Source organism: Lissotriton vulgaris, chromosome 1_1 (assembly GCF_964263255.1).
Source record: "Lissotriton vulgaris chromosome 1_1, aLisVul1.2, whole genome shotgun sequence".
Classification (NCBI taxonomy): domain Eukaryota; kingdom Metazoa; phylum Chordata; class Amphibia; order Caudata; family Salamandridae; genus Lissotriton; species Lissotriton vulgaris.
In genome coordinates, this window is record NC_141685.1 from 834,853,168 (window position 1) to 834,867,825 (window position 14,658).

At 47.0% G+C, this 14,658-nt stretch overlaps 1 protein-coding gene across 1 annotated transcript in view; it reads left to right on the forward strand.

The window, feature by feature from the left end:
* LOC147747975 (cytochrome P450 2D6-like) overlaps positions 1 to 14,658 on the forward strand; it is a 250,654-nt gene that overhangs the window by 126,608 nt on the left and 109,388 nt on the right. The window contains exon 3 of the mRNA XM_086957438.1: positions 12,989 to 13,141. Coding sequence (XP_086813564.1) covers positions 12,989 to 13,141 — 153 coding nt within the window. The remainder of the gene's footprint in view (positions 1 to 12,988; positions 13,142 to 14,658) is intronic.

The following is a 14,658-nucleotide window of genomic DNA, read 5'->3' on the forward strand; positions in this document are numbered from 1 at the left end:
CTCTAAAAATGTGTCATCTGCCAAGCAGTCAGACGGGCTGTGTGAGAAAGGGAAGCTCTCCAAGACTTCTGCCTGTGACCAGGACTGGAGGCAAGACCTGCTAGTCTCTCTGCTGAATGAGATGACATCATCCAGGGAAACCAAGACTACCTGGTTTGGAGTCTATAGCACCAGTGCCTGCTTGTTTGCCAAGACCATTGTCCCATATGAGGAAAAGGAGAGCATTGGAGGGAGTGGGTTCCAGTGGGGAGCCCTACTGTGAGGAATCCCTGTGTAAGGTCTGAGGATTCGACGGTGCACTGATCAGGCCTTAGCCCCTGTGACGACTGTTTTTGGAGATTCCCTATGCCAGGAGAGGGCCACCGGTGGCTGAGACAAATATCAAGTGCTTTGCCCTCAATGCCTCTTGGCAGTGACCCCAAATGCCAGACTGAGCTACAGGTGATGAAGTTGTATAACTAGGATGCTAGGACTCGAGAATGCCTAAGCGGCAACCCTGTATGCCAGGAAGGGCCGCAATGATTTGGGTTATTGCACCCGGGGAGTATATATTGGGGTCAGTAGGTACAGTGAAAATTCTGTGTGCCAGGAGGGGCTGCCGGGACCAAACCATCAAAAACATCAGGGAGTCGCCTGGGGCTGGAGTCAGGTCGTGACAAGCAGGTCAACCCATGCTGAAGGAGCTACCCTGACTGACCCCTGTGGACAAGGAGGATGCCAAGGACGATGGCGCATTCTCACAGGACTCTAGTCGGGAGATGAAGGACTAAATTCCCCCAGTGCTTAATTTGTAAAAAAACATTAGTGCCAGGACTCTTGTCAGGAGACCATTGCAGCTTGCACCACTCATTGCCCCTACTAGTGCTGTTGATGCCACTACCATCACAATAAACCATCACACTCATACAACTGTGACAATTCAGAATTTAAAAAAACATGAAAAATGAATAATACATGCAGCCCAAGCCATTTTAATGGCTTTGGGTGGTATGTATTGCTGATGTATATTTAATTATTAAACAACTGTTTTGTGCTTCTCACAAAACTAGACACACAGCACCAGAATGTGACAGCTGTTATAAGAGCTGGTATTGAAAATAAAGTGCCAGTGCTGAGCAACCACAACCACTGAGTCAAATTAAGCACTGAATTTCCCCTGCCAGGAAGAACTCAACTCACAGCATCACTGTGAGCTGAAGCTGCTCCAATCGCTGAAGACAGTGTCTGCGCTACATTGGCGAAGCCTGACTTCTCCAAGCAGGATCTGATCTCGTGAGTTCCTGCTTTCAGGGCACCCTGTGTAAGGCCAAATGCTTCTGCAAGGAAATGCCTCTTTTTGCATATTTATCCCCACATTTTTGGACTGATGCTGCTGGTTTATTGACTATGAGAGGGCACTGAAGTCTGCTAAACAGACCTCAGTGCCAGTGTTCTAACCCATTACAAAGTGTATGTTAAATTGGCAACTGCAATTGGCAAAGACTGACTTACTTATAAGTCCCTATTATATGGTACCCAAGGCAGATAAGGTAGAGTGTCAATCCACGGCTGCAGCACTAGTTGTCCCACACTGTGTATGACAGCATACAAAATGGATTCCAGCCTACCACTGGAGACTGGAACAGCAGTGGTCATATGGCTGAGATACCCGCCACCCCCTCTCAACACAATCCCCAAGGAATGGGAAACCGGAAACGGTTCTGAACTTTTGGAAGACGGGAGGGAGTGACCCTCCCGGCCGTATTTATTAAAATATGAAACAAAATTAAAACATTAAAATAACAGTTTCATATTATGTACAATTTCATTTCCACATTGCGATGTTTGGCTAACCTTAACATATTCTCTAATACAAAGGTTCACCTAGCCGAACTAACATCCTACAAAACATTTTAACTTGAAATTGTACATCCTAACGTTTAAGGGCCAACGGCAAGGTCGTAACCGGTGTCAGATCCCTAAACCAGAAATATCCCCCTCACTTGTGAGGGGCGACCGCACAGAGGTGTACCTCACGTGCATCTACCAATTTCCCTTGACTTGACGGGGGCCCCAATAAACTCGACGCCATTTAAAGGTCGTCCGAGGACTCGTGTGAGGTGTCTAGAAGGTAGCGTAAACCCCCTCCCAAACCCCACACAACTTACCACATCTGCCGTCGCAGATGTCCTGGCCCCGGGAAATTCCCCAGGAGGGGGCTGTAGCCCCTCCTACCCAGGAAGGGGCCTTGACCGCCTTTCCTTTCCTTTCGGCGGCCCATCCTTAGAAGGGACCGCCTCCCCGTTGAGGGGCCAATGGCCACCTCCCTCGAGCGCTCCCATCCGTAATGGGTGACGCCCACCCATAGGGATCTTCCAATTACTGCTCACCGATCATGACCTTACCGCCCGACCAAAATAAATACGACAATTCTAACTAAATTACTAAATGACTAAATTACTAAATGACAGTAATAATTACAACTTATTAAAAGCATGATTATTGATCAACACTAGTGCAGAATTACTTTATTTGGAAAAACATACTACAAATTGACCATTCTTTATTGCATATTCAAAGTTATCACGATAATCATCACAACCTGCAAGAAATAGAGTCACCACATCAAACTTTATTCAAAACCACTTGCTGTCCTCAGGGGCTGGTGGGTGGGTCAAAATTGGCTCTTCGTTCCGTCTCGAGCTCACGTGCAGTGAGGAGGTGCAGCTTCTGAGCACAGGAACAAGAGGATGCTTTCTTGGCTTGTTGCTCCTTTTATCCGTCTTCAGGGCGGGCGTAAACCCGCCCCTGCCTGCCCCAAGGGCGTGGCCGGCCGCGTCAGTGTCTAGGCCAGCCCACTCCAGGGCGGGAAAAAGGCGCGCCCCGGCTACGCCGCTACGGGCATACCAGCCGAGACTCGCCTCCCGCCCAAGATGGCTTCCCGGGGGGATCGTGGTACTCCGCCATACGTTCGGGGGGACCGAATGGTCGCCCCTTTCCATATGGCTGAGATACCCGCCACCCCCTCTCAACACAATCCCCAAGGAATGGGAAACCGGAAACGGTTCTGAACTTTTGGAAGACGGGAGGGAGTGACCCTCCCGGCCGTATTTATTAAAATATGAAACAAAATTAAAACATTAAAATAACAGTTTCATATTATGTACAATTTCATTTCCACATTGCGATGTTTGGCTAACCTTAACATATTCTCTAATACAAAGGTTCACCTAGCCGAACTAACATCCTACAAAACATTTTAACTTGAAATTGTACATCCTAACGTTTAAGGGCCAACGGCAAGGTCGTAACCGGTGTCAGATCCCTAAACCAGAAATATCCCCCTCACTTGTGAGGGGCGACCGCACAGAGGTGTACCTCACGTGCATCTACCAATTTCCCTTGACTTGACGGGGGCCCCAATAAACTCGACGCCATTTAAAGGTCGTCCGAGGACTCGTGTGAGGTGTCTAGAAGGTAGCGTAAACCCCCTCCCAAACCCCACACAACTTACCACATCTGCCGTCGCAGATGTCCTGGCCCCGGGAAATTCCCCAGGAGGGGGCTGTAGCCCCTCCTACCCAGGAAGGGGCCTTGACCGCCTTTCCTTTCCTTTCGGCGGCCCATCCTTAGAAGGGACCGCCTCCCCGTTGAGGGGCCAATGGCCACCTCCCTCGAGCGCTCCCATCCGTAATGGGTGACGCCCACCCATAGGGATCTTCCAATTACTGCTCACCGATCATGACCTTACCGCCACAGGCCGGATAGTTGACCGGCTATCCGGACCCCCCACAACACTCCTGCCTAAAGGTCATGTTATAAACTCTTTAACCAAGCTATGAGGTCTCCTATGAGTAACTCGTTCCCCACTCGGGACAAATGAACACCATCCCCCAAATACATACTGTCCCCTTTAATACAACCATGCGAAACAGAATGCAGTGTACTTGAACGAAACAATCTACTCACTTTGTTATTAATTTTTCTTACTGAATGATTCAGAGCAGAAAGCGAAATAGCCCCCCGCCACACTTTTCGTGGGATCATATGGGACCATGCAATTGTGCACCCTGGAACTCTTCTTGCCAACCAACTTACTGTGGAAAGCATTGCCTCAAGAAGAAGTCGTCTACCAGTGGCCACCAAATCGTTGCCCCCAAGATGGACTATGATTATAGACGGCGGTGACCTTGTCCGCCCTAACAAACCCTCAAAAAATGATTGAAATTGGTCAATACAGAGCCCGCCCTTTCCGTAGAAGGACACCCTGTACCCGTATTCCCCAGCCACGTGAATCATGTCACCTGCTTTGAATACGTCCGCGGCACGCCTCACGTATGAGTGGCCCACGACCCACACCTCCTTTTTCACAGCCGGTGATGTCTGACCGCTGGTCCCCAGGTGTCGGGTCGACTGCACAGTCCGCCCCGCCTCGTAGGCTTGCGCAACTGAAAACCAAACAAAAACAAGAAGCGTGAGTACATCATTACAGCTTCACAACATGTGCAACCGCACATACCTTTTATAACAGTTCGAGGACCAACGCCCCACACGTTTTACTTCTTCTACACTCAGAGCCCTGGCTGTAGCCTCTGTAGCAGCCCCTATCCGAAAGGAATGGGTCCCAAACTCGCCGGGGTTCAAGCCCGCGGCCGAAATCGACATCGCAAGCACCCGCTGGAACTGAAACCTCGTCAGTGGGGTGGCGTCAGCGTGTCTCAACAAGGTCCCCCCCCATGATGCCACCCTTTGCGCTAAATATTCCTCTACGCAAACCACAGGGCACATGGAAGACCCGGGAACCCTCTGTAGGATTATGCAGTCCCCAATCGCACCCTGATCGGTTTTGGACCTGACAAACGAGACAGTCATCGTCTCCCCCTTGACCTGAATGTGCTCTCGGCACAGTCCCCCCATCGTATCCTGCTTGTTCCTCGCCACTAGTTCGCTTACCCGCATAGCCCCATGGAATGCCAGCGCAAAAGCGGCTCGGAATAACACTGTTTCATACTGTGATGAACACGTCGCAGGGAGTACGGATAATAACAGGGCCAACCTATCCAGACCTATCGGGTGCCTCTCATCTACTCTGCGACCCTCAAGGCGTTGCCACCCACGTAGCGCTTTTTGCACAACGAAAGACGCTGTCGGGTCCTGGATCCCGTGAGCCCTTGCCATAAAGGAAATGGCGGCCCGATGCCTCTGGGCCGTAGCTACAGATTTGCCTGCCCGATGTAAAGACAGCAGAAATTTTACTACAAACTCTTCCTGGCCCCAAAGCTCCCCCCTAGCAGTCCCCAAAAAGGCCCAATAGGAACGGAACGCCCCTTCGTATGCCTTCCTCGTCCTGGGTGCTAAACTCTCTCCCACGAGGTTTTGTAGTTCGGGGCACCGAGAGACCAGAGAGCTTCGGGAAAGGGTGCCGCCACCGGGTCCGCTGTGGGCAGAAAACCCCAGAAGGCCTGCATACGGAAACGAGAAAGCGCATCAGCCGCTTGGTTCACTACCCCCGGCACATGTTTTGCCTTAAATAGCACATTCAATTGCATACACAATAACACAATTTCTTTGAGCAATCTCAGAATCCATTTGCATCGTGCTGCCTGACTATTGATACACTCAACCACGGTCATGTTATCAGACCAGAACACCACAGAGTGATCTCTGAACCCCTCGGGCCAAGTTTTCCGGGCCACCAGAATAGGGAAAAGTTCAAGAAAAGCAATGTTACTTGTCAGCCCGCACTCGTGCCACCATGTCGGCCATTTTTGAGCCGACCATCGAGTGCCGAATATGGCACCAAAACCAATGCTTCCTGCCGAATCTGCCCACAGCCCCAGCTCATCGGAGGACACCGCCGGTTTGTTCCAGACAATTCGACCATTGAAATCCGCCAGAAATGCCAACCAAATGCGCATGTCCTGGCGAACCTCTGCCGACAGCCTCGTGCGATGATGACCCTCCTTCAGGCCGACCATGGCTTGAGCGATCGAGCGGGAAAAGGGGCGGGCCATCGGCATTACTCTCAGGGCAAAATTCAGCTGGCCCACCAATTGTTGTAATTGAAGCAGTTTGACCTTAGATTCATTAATACACGTCTCCAGGGATGACCTGAATCTTAACACTTTTTCTCTCGGTAATCGAAAACAACCTTCCTCTGAGTCGAGCTCGATCCCCAGAAACTCGAGGCAAGTCGAGGGACCCACAGTCTTACCTGGTGCCAATGGCACACCAAAATGCTTCATTAAGACACGAAATTCATTCAAAGCCTGTCCACATTCTGGATCCCCGGCTGCCCCCAGAAACAAAAAGTCATCGAGATAATGCATAACATTTTGAAAACCCGTCCTCTTTGTGAAGACCCATTGCAGAAAACAACTGAATTTTTCAAAATAGGCACAAGATATAGAGCATCGCATTGGCATACATCTATCCATGTAATAGTGACCCTGAAACATGAAACCAAGGAGACGCTGATCGTCTGGGTGTACCGGGAGCAACCGGAACGCTGACTCAATATCTGACTTTGCCATCAGCGCACCGGGCCCTAGGCGATTCAACATGGCGACGCCCTCATCAAAAGATGCATACCGCACCGAACACACTTCCGGGTCTATCGCATCATTCACGGAAAGACCACGTGGGGCTGATAAATTATGTATCAGTCGAAACTCACCCGGGTCCTTCTTGGGGACCACCCCTAAAGGGGAACAAACAAAGTTAGCCATCGGTGGCACATCAAATGGACCGGTGACTCGACCTCGAGTAACCTCCTTCCCAATTTTTTCCTGTACCACGGTCGTATGTTGCAAGACCGACAGTTGGTTCTTACATTTTGCTACACCCTGAAAATCCCCCACTGGGATGCGGAAACCATATGAAAACCCGTTCCGCAACACCCCAGCGGAAGCATGATCCGGGTATTCGTTGAGCCAAGGAATCATCGCCATGATATCAATCGGAGTAGGTAAAGGCGCCCCTCGGACTATTTCAGACCTGTTTGGCGCTTCCCCTACCACCGTTATCACCCGTTTTGGCTCTGCACATGGACTCAGGATGGGATGGCTGCCCACACACCCCACATTCGTGTCTGAACTTGCACGACCCCTGGGGCCTCGTACATTTTCCCCTGTTAAAATTCCAACAAATCCCCCTTTTACCTGCGTTGCCATTCGGCTTAGAGTGGTAGTCGTTACCTGCACCCGATCGAAAGGGTGTTCCCAGGTATTGGCGGGAGGACTCGCCCCCGCTACTCCCTACCAATGGTACTTTCAACATTCCTGTACTCTCCATTTTTGACCATGAGACGGAGTCGTAACAATCCCAAGTCAAGTTTTTGTCGTGTTCTTTCGCTTTTCTAAAAATATTATCATAGCAGAACCACTGATTGCCCCCATATGATACGTAATACTCCATGATCCGTGACTGATAAATAGGTAATTCGGTCAACAACTCGGGCCTACGTTCGCCCATGATGGAGGTAAAGATTCCCCATGCCCTGCCCCAAGTGCCAATGTTTTCGTCGACCTTAAAGGCGGCCATATTTGCGCGCCAAACACTCGGATGCATGAGCTCCTTTTGGCTCTTAACATGCTCCATCTCATAATGGTCGGTAAGCAACGAAAAAATGTTTACATACTCATCCGCCCAAATCTTTTCCTTAATTGCCAGAGGAACATGCTGAGCCACCTTCTCCCTTCGTGAAGGTGCAGACCCCTCCCTCGCCATCGGCAATGGCCGCTTACCTGAACCAGAAGCTGCATCCGCCGCCGGACCTGGGCCTGTTGCTTTTTCTACCGCCGGAGACAGCGGGGTAACTGACGATGGTGCTTTCACCGCCTCCCTAGTTTCACGCAGTTGTCTCATTAACACCCGGGCGTCGTCAGCCGTGGCGCCCTCGCTATCTTTCCCCAACCACGCTGCCAATTGTGCTGCTAACTCGGGAGGCATATCCTCCCCGGACACGGGAGTGACCACCACGGGAATCGGATTCCCCTCCTTCGGCACTGGAGTTGGCTCTTCAAGCGGGATATCGGGAACCGGGGTTTCCCCCCCAGATGCCCCCCTTCTGGACCTCTTGCCTCTCCCTCCAGGGGCTGCTCCCGACAAAGGTCGTTTCGGTCCCCCTTCCCCGTCCTTAGCTGCCATCTGCTTCTTCAGATCGGTTACTTCTTTCATGAGCATGCGGAGCATCTGATCGGTACTGACTCGCTTCCCGACTTTCTTGGGCATTCTCAGACCGAGTATCTGTAAGACAAAAATCACCGCAGCAGCGATGCGGTTAAAGACTACATGGAGTCTGAGATCTTGTGAACCATGTGTGATAATGTGTACAATATGTCTTTTTTGCAATATGATTTAATATATTTTGTCAAAAGAAATTCTCTTATTAAATAAGAAGAAGAATTGCTAATTCAGGTTAAGAGGAATTGCCTTGTTGATTGTGTTAGATACAATACTACTCCCATACCTCATAATTGTGCTATTAATTTTTCAGACAGCGAGAATTTTGGTTTAGTGGGTGAAGTGCACAGGGCCAGTTGTTCAGTGATTCCCAAAATTGTAACATGTAAAGTGCACTAATTCATTTGGGTTGAGTTGTGCTATATAAAACTGCAGAAAGTAGGACTAGTTGTGCACTCTCCTGGGTGAAGGCAGAAAAGATTTCTTGAGGCAGCATTTTTGGTGAGTCGTATTTTGCATATGATAAATATGCGTGCACCAAGGAATAGGCTATTTGCATAATCAGTTTAGAGATTATGAGTTGGAGGGTGGCTTGCATTTTATGTTGGTGAGCAAGGAAATACTCCTTATTGACCCCAACTAGACCTTCTTCCTGTTGAATTTGGTCACCCAAGACAAGCCGGAGTAGCCAAACTCAAGTATTTGAAACTTCTCAAAAGTTTACAAAATTTACAGTTACTAATGCTTGTTTGCAGTTAAATAAACAATTCAGTTGTCTTCAAAAATGTGTATCTCCTGAACCCTCCAGTTAATTTTGCTCATCTTGGGCTCTAAAAATTCATTAAAATATAATCTATTTTTAGAAGTTGGTGTTGGATTTCTTTCGTGTTGTGAGGCTTTCTTGTTTCGCTGTTTGGTACTGTTGAATGCTTTACACTAGTCCTTTGTTTAAGCTTTGCTACTGGAAGACTTGGCTACCCATGGTTAAGCTTAGGGTTTTGCAAATAAGCCTGACTGGACCCAAGACAGTTTATGCAAGTGTATTACACGGTAATCCCACACAGCTATACCATATCATAAACCCAAATCCTCATAGCTTCCGTGTTCTAGCAGCGGGTAAGACTTGAACAAGGGTCTTGGGGCCCCCCGGAGATTCGCTGCTGAAGGTACTCCAGCACCATAGACACTTTTGACCAAAATTCTGGGGAACTTCTGTGTACGGCCTAATAATGTGCATTCCCTGGAGGCAGCCACCAGTAAATGGGAAATAACCCTTAACATGTTACAAGAAGGAGGGTGGGATAGGGATTCGCCTGACAATGCATCCTGAATTAGTCTGATTTTATAAGGGACTTCTCACACCTACGATTGGGATTCCTGTTGGGTACTACGCCACTGATGATCCCCTAAACATTTCAACAGGCTGAAACGCCGTTGACTCTTACAGCTAAAATCTCGGCTCTAGCTCCTTGAGGATACCCATCCTGACTGCATTTGTGTATATTAAAATTAATTGTTTGGGTATCTTTACTATGTAAAAATTTCACCACCAACTTTCTTTTTTTTTTGGGTCGCTGTACATACTTCCTCACGTGTCACTTGTGTTGTCACCATTTCACGAGCAATTGTGCACAGTATGCCACAGGTTACATGCCATTTAATGTAACGCAGTGCTGTTCTTACGCATGTTGAAATATATGAAGTTATTTATAACAAATATGTGCAATCACCAAAACCCAATTTTTTGTTGTCCAATTGTATTTTTGTCTCCGTCGTTTCTCCTTCTGCTCCCAGCAATTAATTGTGCTGCTTTAAATTGATCTTTCACACAACATAGCATGGCACGGTAGCTCGCTGCACTGAGCTGAGCTACATGAAAGTTTGATAAATATGCCCCCCAGTGCTTAATTTGTGAAAAGAAAGAGCGCTGGTGTTCAAAACTCTGCTTAGAAGCCCACAGCCGATGCAATTACATGCCATTGAGTCAAATACCAAAACTGCATAGTGTGTAATCCACCTTAGGCCTTTTTATTAATTCACTATCAAACACTCCCTGTCCCTTTCTCGCGCTCCTGCGTTCTCCTTTGTGAAAGTATTTCCTTCTTTCTCATGTTCTTCCTTTCCCTTGTGTGTGTTTTTTCCTCTCTTGCTTGCAGTTAGTATCTGATGAGGACAAATTAGGTCCCAGACCACAAAAATAAGTGCTGGTGCCCCCACGGCAACCACAGGCTAAAAGTAACCATTGCATTTATCATTTTTGCTCTGGGCCATAGTCCATGTTGCCTTTCACAATAACAACCTCAGTGGTGTTGTCTACTTGCCACAGGTAAATATGATTTAGCTACAATCGTTTTTTTTGTTAATATTTAACTTCCTGGAATTTACCCCATTTCTTTTTACACCATCTAGGGTTGCTGCTGGTCATGATTTACTCTTTTCAACATGCGCTCCTACATCAGATAATTTATTGAAGTTAGTTGTCGTTATTTATATCAAAACGGGCTTCGGAATTATATTGCATGATATATTGCTTGCAATTTACTTTTAGCTCATTTGCTTGAAATATTGCCTTTGGAGCAGAATGCAGTTAACATGATGGAAATAAATGTTTAACGGAAAAAAATGCAAGCGACCTGTCAAGAAGATCCCTAACATATTTGTAATTCCTTTCAGGGGTTGGCAGAGTGAAACAAGGCAGTGTTTCATGTTTAACTAAAACAGTTATCCTTAATTTTAGAGTGAAGTGGTCAATGCTTATTTTTTTAGACAGTAATACAACTTTGGGCCTGATTACAATGCCGTAGGAAACGGTCGGAGCCGTTTCTACGGCATCGTGATCTCCTTTAATCCGACCTATTTGGATGGAGTCGGTCGGAAATTATTCTGAACCAGATTTCTGAATGGTTTCCGACAGGCTCTGAGATCCTGTCTGCCATTCAGAAATCCTCCTGTAATTCCAAGGGCGGCTTTTAACACCCGAAGGATTACAATGTCAGATTGTAAATGTAAATTGATACTTGTATAGCGCACTACTCACCCGCAAGGGTCTCAAGGCGCTTGTACGAATACCGCTGTGGAACCCATCCCGGCTTTCCCTGTGAGGCGTCCACTCCTGGGCACCCCCAAGGTAGAGGCCAGGCATCCTTAGCGTTGTGGGGGCCGTTGTGGAGATTAAGCAAGCTATTGCCCAGAGTTGCAGAGTGGGACTCCATGATTGGAATAGGCACCGAGGGGAGAATTATCAGGTCCATGGAATTTTGAGCCCAAGACCCGCCGAGGCGGGGAATTGAACCCTGGTCCCGGGCTAGACCTCTGCATCAGGGTCTGACGCTCTAATCATTGAGCCACACTTCTCCAACAGCTTTTCTCTGCTGGCTGTTTTCGACACAGAAAGGCTGTGGGAAGTTGACTTTGGGGGCCCCTAGTAGGGCCCCCATGGGGCAAGGCCTCCGAAGGCGGTTGAGGAGGCACCTTTGGTGCCCCCTGTTGATCCCTGTACCCCGTGCTAGGCACCTTGAGGTGCCTGCCAAGGGGTGCTCCTATTGTAAAGAATAGGAGTGCAAACCTACAGTGTTCTGTCGCATCCTAATTGCTGGGTTGGAATTGCTAACAGTAGGTCGGTCGGTCCCAGTACCCAAACTATGTTGAACAGACTCAGGTCTGTCCTACATCATAATCAGGCCCTTAGGTTTCACATTTTCAACTTAATCAGACTGTCAGTGTGGCTGGCAAATGCTGTGGTTGTCGAACACCAGAGTCGCTTAATAAGTTCTCCCCAAACTTAGTGCCGGTGCCGTCACCTGCAACCACTGGCACAAAGAAAGCACCAAAAGAAGTTTTATGTATAGATTTACAAATGTATGCAACTTTGATAAAACATAAACGGGCATATTTACAAAGAAAATACGCAGCGCAGTGTGTCCTCTTCTTGCGCTGCATGATAGGGAAAGAGCAGGAATGCGCCCTACCTAGCCATTTACGGCGCATTCCTGTTGTTTCCACCATGGTGAAAGGGTGCCTGCTTTCTAATCAGAATTGTTTTTGTGCAATAACAGACACCTTCCTGCAGAAAAACAGACAGGCTCCTGAGGCATTTTCCTCTATCTAGGTGTGTTGCAGAATGCCTCCCTGGGGCAGAGTAATGCAGCACAGCAATATGCACTGCGTTGCGTTTCTGTAGATTTGTCAAGCCATGCAGGCCACACAAGGTGACCTTGTATTGCTTGATGAATCAAAAGTAAGAGTTGTGTCACTCCTGCACCCTGTTGCACCGTGCAAGAGCGATGCAACTCTTTAATAAATATGCCCAGATGTTCTAAAATCATCATAAGGCCCTTCCTAGCCATGATTCAGGGTTATTAGTTGCCAGAAAAGATAGGTGAAATACATTTTGTTCCATTTGATCACACCTGAATTTCAATATGCTTATTCTGTTTTGGGGGGAAGTGGAAGGATGACAGTACCTAGGATTTTCAGAATAATCCTCTTTGTTCAGTGCTTTATCCTAAAATGAAATCAAATCTACAAATAGTAATTTGTTAGGCTCCATTTGGTTTCTTTTTTTAATGTAAGTATACAATTTCTGCTCTTTTTCAAACCTTTTAAATCTTCGCCTATCTCCGTTGACAAAAATTACATGCAATTGCTTTGTCAATGCCTCATTTTGTCCATTATGACCCTAACTTGCATTTTACGGAATAAATAAGATTTACTTATGTATGTTCCCATACTTTTCTCATGAATGTTTTTTTTTTATTCCGTTATCATATTGTTTTCCATATGACTGCTCGTATGCCAAGTATTTTGTTTTGTTTTAATTCTACAGGAGTGGTGTTAGCAAGATACGGTCAGTCCTGGAGGGATGTTAGGAGGTTCTCACTTTCCACTCTGAGAGACTTTGGGCTGGGAAAGAAGTCCCTGGCAGAGAGAGTGACAGAAGAGGCTGGATTTCTCTGCTCTGCATTCAAGTCCAAGGATGGTAAGTTTCTGCCAGTGAAGAGAATCACACTCTCCAGCATAGCAGTTGGCAGCATGTCTCCCTGTGGTAGATTATTGCAGGGATGCAATTTTGAGGTCTCCAGAGAATGCAACATTTAACTCTGGCTTTACGACCTCAGATTTACAAATAGCAAGGACAGTGGCAGGAAAGAACCCAAACAGGTGTCACCTAGACCAGTGTTTACTCTCTGCATTTTCATCCTTTTGGCCACAGCCCATAAGCACTAAAAATGAGAGATAAACAAAACCCAACCCTTCCCCTTTTCTAGCCCCTTGGCATCATCCTATTTACCCCAGAGTAAGTGGGGTGAAGACAAGAGGGAACATATTTCCCCTCTCTCTCGCCTGACTACACAGTGCCAAAGGGAGTAAAAGTGGGGCAAAGGTGAGACTGGCTCTAGCACTATTAGGATACCTTGAAGTGCAGATAAGATGGAAGGCCTCAACAGTTTCAACTTCTTCTTTTGTACTTATGCTGCAATAAAGCAAGAACAGCCCTATTATTGAGAGTTGCTCTTTCCCTGGCACTGTATTTGTCCTGCAGAACCTTCTACCGTTCCACCATGGGATGCACAGGAGTGGCTTAGAGTCTCAGTACTGGTACCCCAGTTAGAGTGGGGAAGGTGGAAATTCTGGTGACATAGTTATACTAAGCTCTCCTCTGCCTGTAATTGCCGCAGGTATTTGCATGCCCTACTGCACAGGGTCCATAGGCACTGCTTGGGAACAGAAGGAAAAATATGGGAAAATGAATCTATACCTAGGTATCTGATCTTCCTCTATTAATAGCAGACTGTGCTTAGGCATTTGAGGTAGGTCCATGGTCATGAATTGCATTATCTTTGTAGACATAATACTCTATTACAAATATTTGTGTTGATAATATGTGGCTATACTTAGGCTAAAGAGTGTGTACATGTACATATATGATGGCCATGTCTATATGTGATTGTTGTGCCTGTGCATTTGAGACTGTGGCTGGGCATTGAGGCTGTGTGTGAGGCTGAAACTGTATATTTGCTATATGATGGTGCACTTGAGCACATACAACTCTTTTTGGTATTGTATGTTTGTGCCTGGCACATGATGGTTGTAGGTAGCCTAAGTTGTTGTGTCCATAGCATGTTAAGGATGAACCCCAAGAGCATCGTGTTAGAAACTTCCTATAGGGCTGCTAACTAATGTATCTTATTATTTGCTTTAAAAAATGTTGGTCTTCCTGTGATAATTGTGGAAATAGGACACATTTTTCCTTTAATGATTTCACTTCCCATGCTAATATTAGGCTCAAGCATTATGGGAATATGCATCCTGTAATGAGACAGGGATAATGGGTATGTCAATTTCCTGAGATGCCATTATAATGGGACAAGGGGCATAGGACTAGTGACTTCACTTCAACTTCTGGATTATGGTGAATTAATATCCAGGGATTATTGTATCTATAATTATGGTGGTACAGTTTGATTTATTTATTCGGGAATCCAGACTTGAGTA